This window comes from Stegastes partitus, unplaced genomic scaffold (genome assembly GCF_000690725.1).
Source record: "Stegastes partitus isolate 25-593 unplaced genomic scaffold, Stegastes_partitus-1.0.2 Scaffold996, whole genome shotgun sequence".
Classification (NCBI taxonomy): Eukaryota; Metazoa; Chordata; class Actinopteri; family Pomacentridae; genus Stegastes; species Stegastes partitus.
The window spans coordinates 118,260-129,604 of record NW_007578727.1 but is presented as its reverse complement, the minus strand read 5'-3'; the positions used below and the strand labels follow the sequence as shown (position 1 = coordinate 129,604).

The 11,345-nt window shown below is 42.0% G+C and overlaps 1 protein-coding gene across 3 annotated transcripts in view; it reads left to right on the top strand.

Moving 5' to 3' along the window:
* Positions 1–11,345, top strand: part of LOC103366928 (rho GTPase-activating protein 27-like) — a 38,592-nt gene that overhangs the window by 6,701 nt on the left and 20,546 nt on the right. For 2 of the 3 annotated variants that reach the window (XM_008294796.1, XM_008294794.1), the window contains exons 1-3: positions 385–449; positions 9,038–9,147; positions 9,258–10,144. In XM_008294796.1, coding sequence (XP_008293018.1) covers positions 9,117–9,147; positions 9,258–10,144 — 918 coding nt within the window. In that variant the 5' untranslated portion in view covers positions 385–449; positions 9,038–9,116. Of the gene's footprint in view, positions 1–384; positions 450–9,037; positions 9,148–9,257; positions 10,145–11,345 lie in introns of those variants that run through there. The other variant, XM_008294795.1, reaches the window with a different exon arrangement.

Here is an 11,345-nt window from a genome sequence, read left to right as displayed (position 1 = left end):
CACATTTAATACCTAAAAACCTTGTGTGTCCCCAAATGCATCACGTTTAATACCTAAAAACCTTGTGTGTCCCTGAATGCACCACATGTTAAATACCTCAAAACCTAATGTGTCCCTGAATGCATCACAATGATAAATATCTGAAAACCTCGTGGGTCCCTGAATAAATTACTTTAAATATGCAATAACCTCTTGTGTCCCTGGATGCACCTCACCACCAGTCAGTCTTGCAGCTTGGTGCTGCAGGCTGCCTCTAGGTGGCGCTGCTGCTCTGTTTAAATCAACTTCAGGATATAAACTGAGGGGGTGGAGGGAGGGAGGGTGACAGGCAGGTCGGGGGGCGGAGCCAAAGAGAGAGAGAGGAACCTGTCTGAGGGAGTTGGACTCTCCCCTTCAGGAACACAAGAGAAAAAACAGCAGCAGGATGGTTGATCTGACTTTAACTGCAGGTAAAACTCAACAAACTCTGTCTGTTAGTCGATCAGACTGTCGGTGTATTGATCAGCTGTAGTCAGGAATCAGTTTTCTGTGATTCTTCTGTTGGTTTTTGAACTTCAAATGTTGTTTTTAGTGCAGAAATCTGAAGAGGGAAAAAAATGTTTTCAGTGAGTTTATAAAAAAAACAAAAAAACCCCACATTATAGTTTAATTTTAGCTTTCAGATGTTTGGTTGAGGCCACAGTGTGTGTGTGTGTGTGTGTGTCTCTGTGTGTGTGTGTGTGTGTGTGTGTTGCTGGTATGTGCGTTCGGGTGTGTTTCGCTCAGAGAAAAACACTGTGTCCTGATTTTAGGCTCTACTTTCAGCCTCTGCAGGTTTTTGTCTGTAAAAATCAGACGAATGAAACTGTGAACAAAGCTGACAGAGAAGCAGAAAGAAAGAAAATGAAAAAATATCAAACACAAACTCAGTTTATTGTAAAGACTCCAGTCTGTGGTTTAACTTGTAAATGAGACACGACGGCAGCATGAGTTCAGAATCCTCTTTAAGAGCTGAAATATTGACGTTTTTGCGTTTTATTGTCAGAAGCAGAATAAAAATCAAGAGGATTCTGTTTGTGTTTATCTCGTAAATGGATTAAAAATCAGTTTAATTGATTTTTAGTCACAGAAAGGGAAGAACTAAAGGAAGAAAGTGAGATCTCCTGACTGGAACTCTGAGCAGGAAAAACTCATGTGGATGATAAATGAAATGCTTCAGTTCAAAGGTTTGCCTCATTAAAGTCTGTTATGAATAGGAACTGAGAAGTATACTCAAATACAATGAATTACTGTTAAAATAATTTGTCAAATTCTGCACGATACTTTGAGTATATAAGAAACACTGTAAATGTACATTTATACAATTTTATTTAGATAGGATTAAATGTCTATTTTGTCACATTTATCCAAGGCATATTAACATTTCTTTTCTTTTTTTTAAAGTTCAAGTTGTGTTTATTTGTTTTAAAAACTTTCTTCTTTTAACCAACATTTTATTGACTTTCTTTTTGTTTAATCCTGCAGCTTCAATAAAACTCAATTTAGATGTATTTAAAAAAAAAATTAACATGATTAAAGCTCTTAATTTTAAACTTTTGACAAAAATGTTAAAGAAAAAAAAGAAGGTAAAATAATCCTGCAACACAACTTGGTTTTATTTCAGCGTTTTACTGACGTTCCTTTACATTAAATCCTTTAGCTTCATTAAATCATATATTGCTTTGTGATCTGTTTCATTAAAAAACTAAAACCGAGGATATGAATATTCCTCATATGTATTAAAGTTAAATAAAAAGCAAAGCACAGACACATAACTATGTATAGCCCGTATTTGGTGTGTAGTAGATTTTTATGAGTGCATGAATCTCATATTATCTATACTCAGTAATATATTATGTATACTCAATAATAAGGTATAAACATATAAAATATATTTAAATTCATAAATGTGTTCTGTATAGTGTTTTCCAACAACATGAATGAGAACTGAGTGTATCTCTGCTACATGTTAAACCTTCTATATTTGCAAAATGAGATTTAGCTCATTGAAATTTATGTTAAACATTGAAAGGTAACAGTTCAGACCAACTTCATTATTTTACTATTGTATCTGAGAGACTCATACACATGAATTAATGTCCGGTAAACTGTAAAAACATGTTTAAAACCAGCACAAAGACGACAATCTGCTTTTGGATTTGTGGGGATCGTTGTATGTTTTTATTAGTGTTTAGCTACCTGATAATTAGGTCTCATCACAGAAATGTGAACAAACCAAGAGGTAAAAAAGTTAGAAAATGTCCATTTTATGGTGAAAGAGGCCCAAGAATGATGATGTTTTCGTTAGCTTAGCATGAGGAGGTAAAGCTGCTGAATGAGGTCTTAAAGGTTCTTGATGACATTTTAGGGGCCCTTTAGGAGGTTGTTTTGATCTCCTGGAAGTTCTTGTTATCCTCAAGGTGGTAGTAAAGTTAATGGATGAGGTCCTTGAGGTTCTTGCAGTCCTGCATCGGGTGTAGGGGTCCTTCACTAACTCATACAAGTGCTTGACAAGGTTGTCGTGGTTCTTTACGGTGTTTCTGTTCTCCTTCAGGTGCTAGTAAAGGTGATGGATGACGGTTAGAGGTCCTTGAGGTCCTTCATCGAGTATGGGGGTCCTGGAGGAGATTGTAGAGATCCTTAATATGGTGTAGAGCTCTTTAACAAGCTGTAGAGGTTCTTCAGGAGGTTCAGAGTTCCTGAGGAGGAGGTTGTTGTGGTTTAGGAGGTTCCTATAGTTTTTGGTGGATTTGTAAAGGTACTAACTGAGGCCTTGTAAGTCCTTGAGGTCCTTCATCAGGTATGGGGGTCCTGGAGGACATTGTAGAGATCCTTGATGACAGTGTAGGGGACTTTAAATAGGTTGTAGAGATTCTTCAGGAGTTTCTTAAAGTACTTGGTAGGTCCTGAACAGGTTTTAAGGGTCCTTGAGGAGGTCGTTGTTATTCTTCAGGAATGGTCAATGGTCTGCACTTACATAGCGCTTCTCTACCTTAGTGGTACTTAAAATGCTTTACAATGTGTTTCTCATTCACCCATTCACACACACATTCCTACACCAATGGCAACAGAGCTTCCATGCAAGGTGCTGCCTGCCATTGGGAGCAACTTCGGGTTCAGTGTCTTGCCCAAGGACACTTCGGCTGTGAAGGGGCGGGGGATCGAATCACCAACCTCTACCACCTGAGCCACAGCCGCCCGGAGGTTCCTGTAGTCTTTGAGGCGGCTGTAAAGGTAATGAATGAGGTCCTTGACGTTCATCGGATTTCAGTGTCCTTGAGAAAGCTGTAGTGGTCCTTTCACAGGTTTTGGAGGTTCTTGACAAAGTTCGACAGGACCTTGAGGAGGTTCCTGTAGCCCCCCAAGGCCATTATAAATGTAATGGATGCAGTCGTGTAGGTCCTTGAGGTCATTTACCAGGTGTAAGGGTTCTGGAGAAGACAGTTGTGGTCCTTCAGGATGTCATATCAAGATTGTAGAGAGAACTAAGTAGGTTTTACAGATCCTTACAAGTTTGTAGATGTCCTTAAAGTCTGTGAAGTTCTTGACCATGTTTAAGGGGTCCTTGAGGAAGTAGTTTTTGTAATTCAGGAAGTTCTTGTAGTTTCTGAGGTGGTTGTGAATGAGGCCTTAAAGGTCCTTGTGAATCTAGTCATAAGTGTCCTTTTGTAGGTTCCTGTAGTTCTTGATGTAACTGAGGTCTTATAGATCCTTGAGATCCTTACAGTCCTCTATCAGGTTTCAGGGTTCTGGAGGAGGTTGTAATGGCAGCTGAGCAGGTATTCTTCATCCTTGAGAACCTTGAGATGGGTCTTTAAGATGTCCTTGAGTAGGGTCACGGGATAATTTAGCAGATATGAGGGCCCACTGGGACGATGTAGAGGTCCTTGCGACGTGTTCTGAGGTCCTTGCAAAGGCCACAGAGGTCCTTGAAAACACTGTAAGGGTTTTAATGAGAATGTAAACATCCTTGAGCAGATTTCAGTTGTCAGTGAGGGTTTGAGCAGGTTCCAGAGGTCCTTGAAATGGTAGGAGAGGTTCTTGAGCAGGTTTCAGAGTTCCATGTAAGTTGTAGCTGTCCCTGTAAAGGATGTGGAGGTCCTTGAGCAGATCAGAGTTCCTTCAGCAGGCTGTAATGGTCACTGGGGAGGTTGCAGGTTTTTTCCATGTCTGTTAGGTTCTCCACTGAGAATCTTAAGGAGGTTTTGAAGGTTTTTGAGAGAGCTGTGGGATTCACAGGAAAGTCTTAGATGTCCTTGTGAAGCTTTAGAGGTTGCAGTGGTCCTGGAAAATGATACAATATCCTGGAAACTGTCATTATAAAGGTATGAAGCAGAAAAGGAGACAGAGATGGTCCTTGAGCAGATCCTAGAGATTTCTGGAAGGTCTTTGAGAGGTTGTGAGGTCCTTGAATGATTTGTAGGCCTTTTAATGAGTTTTCCAGGGTCTGTGTGGACAGTTTGGAGGGATTTAAGGAGCTGTTGGAGGTCCTTGAAGTTGTTCCAGGGTCGTGTGAGAAGTTTCCAGAGCTACTGAAGAATGTTTTGGAAATCCTTGGGCGAGCTAACAGCTAGCAGAGCATCAAACATCTGTCCTGTTGTGATTGATACCTGCAGCCACTGAGAGCTGTCAGCCAATCAGAGAGCGGTGCTATTTGTGTGTCACTGACATGTCGTCTGAACTGAGCGCGTGCAGATTCTCTCTGTGCATTCCTGCAGCCTCCAAGGGGCGGAGCCAAGTGACAGATTTATGACTCAGTTATTTCTGTTTCAGTGTGACCACACCCACAAAACACACAGACATACAAACACACACGCATACAGACACACAAACACACACACACACATACAGGGTAAAGGTTCAACTTACTGCGCAGACCCAACTCTGATTGGCTGCTGACTTTATGATGTCACATGCATTCCTGCTGAGCTCTGATTGGTTGATGTCTCCTGCCACAAAGCCTTGACCTCAGTTTGATGATTGACAGCTCCGTTTATTTTCTCAGTGCTGAGGTTGAGTCTGTGTGTGTGTGTTTATGTGGGTGTGTGTGTGTGTGTGTGTGTTACATACCAGCAGGTGGGTGTGGTTCAGAGCAAACAGAGGGGGGAGGGGGAGGGGTGACTGCATTCCAACAGAGTCTCTCACACCTGAAGCTCACCTGAACCAGGTGAGCTTCAGGTGTGTTTAAGCCAATCAGTGTTTTTACATTTAAAGATCCACATTGTTTTGGTTTTCTTCAGTTTAATTAAAGCGTCAGAATGTTTCAGTGTTTCAGTTAGAGGTAGTTGAATCCTCAGTGACTGTATAACCCTGGTTTTAGTTCTAAACTGTTTCAGTGTGTATAGCTTTAAATGAGCTGCTGCTGGCCCCGCCCTCTCCAGGAAGAACACTGTCTGTGATTGACAGATGAATGAGTGTGTGAGAGCAGAACTTTCAATCTGCTAACTTTCTCTCAGAGGATAAGCCGTTGCTTTTAACTCCTGTGTTTGGTGAGTTTGTCAGACGACGTTATAAAATCAGTATTTTAGCTGCAGGGCAGCAGCTTGGAAATGAATTGACTGCTGGTTATCATGTCGTCTGAATGAGTTTTAGTCACTGTTTCATCGCCGTTCTGCTGTCTGACAACAGAAACGGAAAAAAAATGTAAATAAAATCATCTCTATTTTGAGTTCCGCTGCATGTGTGAGCACAGAGAGCAGGAGAGAAGCTAACAGATGACAACAGCAGCTGAGTTCAGACTGAACTGAAGCACAACAGGCGACATGAAAACACAGTAATCCACCAAGTCCTTTTTCTTTGTTTAAAATTTCCACCATCTCTGAATGTTCTTCAGTTGTACAGTTTCCACTGAGCTCTGACTTGTGGACACAACATCAAAGCCAATGTTAGCCACATTAGCTGTACAGTGTGATAACACTAGCTATTGTCCTATTATTGTAGCTAATGCTAACACCGAGGAGGCTCCCATTGTTGTGGCTAATGCTAATTGTAGCCACAATAGCCACACAACACACTAACACTGAGGATTATCCTATTTTTGTGGCTAATGTTAGATTTTTGATGGTGGCACGCACCTGCAGGAGACCGTGAGAGTGAACATTTAGTATCTTGTCTATCCCAGACATTGATTCCGCAAAACCTACTAATTAATTGATCCTGAAGAAACACTCTCTCATCTTGCCTATACTACTGTGTATGTACAGCAAAATGACAGTAAACTTGATTTGATTTGATTAGCTGCAACTAAACTGAGGATTCTCCTTTTGTTGTAGGGACATTACCATCAATAAAACTAGTAACCCGCTGGGTGTTCAGTTCCTCAGATGCTGGCAGTGCATGAAGACTCTTGTGTTCACTCTTGCAGCCTACAGCAGAACAGTTGCTGAATGTGTATTCTAACATGTTGCTGTGTACTGTTTTTGAGCCATGCAGCATTTATTTTATTGATCCAGTATGTTTGATTTTCCTCTCTTGTCGTCTCCTCTCTGCTCTGTGGAAGAGGGTTCACTGATTAATATTTTTGTCTTGAACTGAAAGGTTTTCATGCAGTTTTTACGAAGTGATGTCAGGTGTTTTCAACTTAGTGACAACTTTGACTGCAGCAGCTGATGTGATGTTTGCACTGATGACATCACCTGATCAGTTATTGATCGGTCATCAGACACTTTAACTGAATGTTCAGACGAGAACACTCGGCTCTCTGGACGCCGGCTGCACTCTGACTATTGTTCCTGCACAAAGACAGGAAACACACGGCGCTGTGTGATGTCAGTGGGGGCGTGGCCTGTGCAGTGGTGTGGGCGGGGCCTGTGCAGCAGGAAGAGCAGAGCTTCCCTTCATAAACACAGAGCAGCTCCTGCTATTGTTCCTGCCTGGCTCAGAGGCAGCCGGGCAGCTTCGGCCCTGTCAGGATGAAATCAGTCGGCTCTGTCCAAACACTGCAACCGCCAGAACATTTACACAAAACCAAATTTGTACTAGTTTTTTAGGCTGGTTTTAGACCACTATTGAACTCTCCTCAGCCTGGCTTCAACGTTTGTTTGAAACTGGTTTTGGACTGGATGTTGGCTTTGGTTTTGAAGTTGGTTTCAGACTTGGACTCAGACTGGTTTTAGACTTTATTTTTGACAGGTTTTTGAATTTGGGGTTTACACTGATTTTAGACTAGATTTTGAACTTGGTACAGACAGATTTCAAACCTGGTTTGAAACGTTTTGGTTTCAGACTTGGGTTTGGACTTCTTCTAGACTGGTGTTGGACTTCCTTTTGGACTCACTGAAGTCTGCATTTATAGTTGGCTTTAGACTGGGGTTTTAACTTTGTTTTAGATTGATTTAAAACATGATATCAAACTTTGATTCAGACTTGTTTTTTAACTACTTTTGGACTCACTTTTGACTAGGTTCAACATTTGTTTTAAACTGGTTTCGGACTGGATGTTGGCTGGTTTTGAACTTGATTTCAGACTTGGTTTTAGGCTTAGTTTTAGATTTGGCTTTAGGTTTCAAACCTGATTTAAAATTTGTTTCAGATTTTGGTTTTAGACTTGATTTGAAACTGGATTAGAAATGCTTTTTGGCTGGTGTTTGATTTGACACTCGTCTTAGAGAGATTTTAAAGTTTTTAAGATGGAATTTAAACTTTTTTCAAACTAATCTCAAACTTGATTTGAAGCTTTGTTTCAGACTTGATTTAGACTGGTTTTATACTGGATTGTGCTTGTTTTAAACTAAATATCTATTTTTACAAAAAGTGTCTGTGGTTTTTATTATTATTTTTTTAAATTACATGAGACAAAACAAACTCAGGGGACAAATGTGGCTTCACAGCTGCTGACCACAAACCAGAAAAACATCAGCTGATTCAGTAAAGGTTTTGTTCACTTATAGAGCAGGTTTAGGTTTTTGTGTCATTATGGACGTGTTTTCATGATTTAGGACCAATTTAAGATCAAGGATTAACTTTCCAATAATCAGCTGCGATATAAAGTGTAAACTTTGAGAAAAACGTGACCAGAAAGTTGGTGTTAAAGAAAAAACTTAGGTGACTATGAAGCAGAGAAACATCTGACAGCTCTTCAACCTCCGCTACAGCAGAATGTCAGAAAAGGTGTCGTCCTTCAGGTGAATCTGCGTTTCTATTGGCCGGACACACCTGACTCACCTTTTCATCCATGCAAACATCTGCTGCTGATGTTCTGAATCAAAACCTGCCTGAACCTTTATGTGAAACATGTTCGAACCACAACTCACAGCCTGCAGGCTTCCATCCAAACCACAGGCTCCGCCTACCCAGCGGCACTGCCCAGGTAGAGGGGCGGGGCTTCAGGTGTCAGTGAGCTGTTGACGTCTGCATGTGAGGCTTTGCTCACTCATTTTGTAGATTTATGTTTAGTTTGTTCTCAGCGCTTTTTTAAATTCAGTGATTCAAATAAAACTTAAAGTTTCAAACCTTATTTTGATGGTTAATGTTGCATGAACTTCATTTAATCAATTTAATCAAATTTTTTAATGTTTGCCACCTTAAAAACTTGTGTTAATAATTATCTATCTGTCTATCTATCTATCTATCTATCTATCTATCTATCTATCTATCTATCTATCTATCTATCTATGCTGTTTGGTGGATGTTTGTGTCAGTAAACTTAGCTAAAGCTTCATACTTATCTGCAGAACGACAGAGCAGGTAACAGCTGGATGCAGCAGCTGCAGGACTTGAGATGTTTCTGCAGGTCGACGTGTTCGGACATGAAGAACCTCATTGCTGTTGTTACTCTGCTGCTGCTTTCATTCGGCTCTGAACAGAAAAACACTCTGATTCTGTCTGTCAGAGCAAAAATATAGAAAAATAAACTGGTGTAATTTGCTGGTGATCTGATTAATCATATGAATCTGAAGGTTTCAGTTTCCGCTGCTTCACAGGCTTTCATAAAGTTTTGTTTGCAGACCAACAGGGAAAGTCTGGATTTGTTAAACCTGCTTTATCTGATCTGATCTGATGTGTCTCTTGTCTGTTTCAGGCGGCTGATGATCAGCTGTGACCTTTGACCCTCACCTTTGCAGTCTTCTACCTAAGGGTGCGGGGCCTGAGGAGTCAACATGGCCGCCACCTCATCGCTGCTCAGCAGAGGTCAGTTCTTTACCTATTTTTAGCATCAGTGTTAGCATTAGCATTAGCTTCTGTCCCTGACCTCCTATCCTTTGGTGTTCCCTCCAATCTGGTTCATTTTGGACCCACAGTTGCAGGTCTGGGCCTGGTCCTGGTGAAGTTTGAGTACGAGTATGAAGGTCGTGACGGAGAGCTGGTGTCAATCAAACCCAATGAGCGCTATTATCTGCTGGCAAAGACCAACGACCACTGGTGGCAAGTCCGGCGCGATGCCAGCTCCAAGCCCTTCTACATTCCCGCCCAGTACGTGAAGGAGCTGCCTCTGGACTTCCCCTCGCCACTGGACTTCACCGACCCATCTGGTCCAGAGCCGGTGCTGCTGCCCGTGGAGGCTCCAGTCCCAGTCCCCATTCCAGTTCCGATCCCAAAGCCTCTGGAGGAGCCCAGCGGCCCCAAGACCAAAGCTGGGGATGAGGTGACCATTCGACTGCGACCAGACGGTGCCTCCAGGCACCACAAGCATGAGAACCGCATGTCCACATTTGGCGTCCCACTGGACTTCCATGACCCGGCACCGTGGCGTCCCAGCAGTCCCACCGCTGCTACAGACACAGCTGCCACGGCAACCGGAGAGACTACAAACATGGCTGACAGCAAAAAGCCGGGCTTCCTGGACGACCAGGCCGATTCAGGGAAATCTCGAGTTCCCAGCTTCAGCCCGGCGGACCCCGTCTCCACACCGCGGCCCCAGAACCAGCCAATCCCAGTGGAGACGCCGGTGGTCCCCCCACTTAACAACATAGAACCTGCAGGTCACCATGACGACCAGGAGTCTGCGATGGAGGAGGAGGAGGAGGTGGCGGAGGAGGAGACGAGCAGCGAAGACAGCTGTGAGGGCCCACAGAACCACATCTACGAATCCATCCAGGACCTAAATCTGGACCTGGACGCGTTGATTGGAGGACGAGAGAGTCCTGGAGCTCCACCTCCAACTGCACCAGCCCCGCCCCCAACACAGGTAAGACACCTGTTGGCTCTGAACTGTCCTGAGGTGGACCTCAGAACCAGAATCATCCAGACCTATGAAGTAAAAAAAACAACAAAACAAAACAAAAAAAAAGCAACGAAAAACAATATTTAAAAGGTGTTACACAGCAACATTTTCAACACAACAACAAAAGCAAAAAGAAAACATGAGATATAAAAATGACAATAAATAACATAAATAATAATCAATAAACCGTGAGTCAGAAACAGGAGAAAATGTATTTGTTTGTAACTTAAATGTCATTTGATTTTGTTTATTATTTGTTCAGTTATTTTAAATGTTTAAAATACTAATTTTTTATGAATATTATTTTAATTATCTATATACATAGAGAGAGAGAAGTTCAATTTTTGAAAGTATTTTTGTGTATTATATATATTATAATTTTCACATTTATTTTATTTTTTCATGCCAGTTTTTCTGACTGCAGGTGAAAATCTAGAAATCAGCAGCTTTGTTCAGATCTGCCCTTGGGGGGGGGGTATGAGGGGGCAGCTGAGGGGCTGTGTGGTGATGTCACAGCAGGATGTGATGTCACAGGAGGATGTGATGAGGTCACAGCAGGATGTGTTCAGGGTCGGACATGAAACAGGAAACGACAACGCTGCAGCGACGCCTGCAGGTCAGACGGTCGCCACGGCAACCAGAGAGCGGGAGCGTGTGTGTGAGAGAGAGAGAGAGAGAGGGAGAGAGAGAGAGAGAGAGAGAGAGAGAGAGAGAGAGAAACTGGTCTGACCGGTTCGTACCTGTCAGGTGTGTTCAGGTTTTTCTCAGAGACTATAAAGTCTGAAGGATTCAGCAGTTTTTTAGAATTTTAGTGTAAATGGAAAAAAAGTCAAACAAGAAAAACTACGAACTCAATTCTTTTTAACTGCTGTTTCCTGCAGCTGCTCTCTGATAAACTTAACAAACACTGCAATTCTGTTCTGAAAAATACTGTTAAACATGGTCAGAAGTTTTCTGGGAAAAACTGAACATATTTTTTTAGTTCATGAAGTTGTTTAGATTTTAATTCTGCATCTCAGAAAATTATTTTTACACTTGAGCTGATTCACGTTTTTACAGCCTAAGTGCCTGTAATGTGGGCTGCATGGTGGCTCAGGAGTTAGCACCATCGCCTCACAGCTGGTTAGGACACTCGGGATCTTTCTGTGTGGAGTTTGCATGTTCT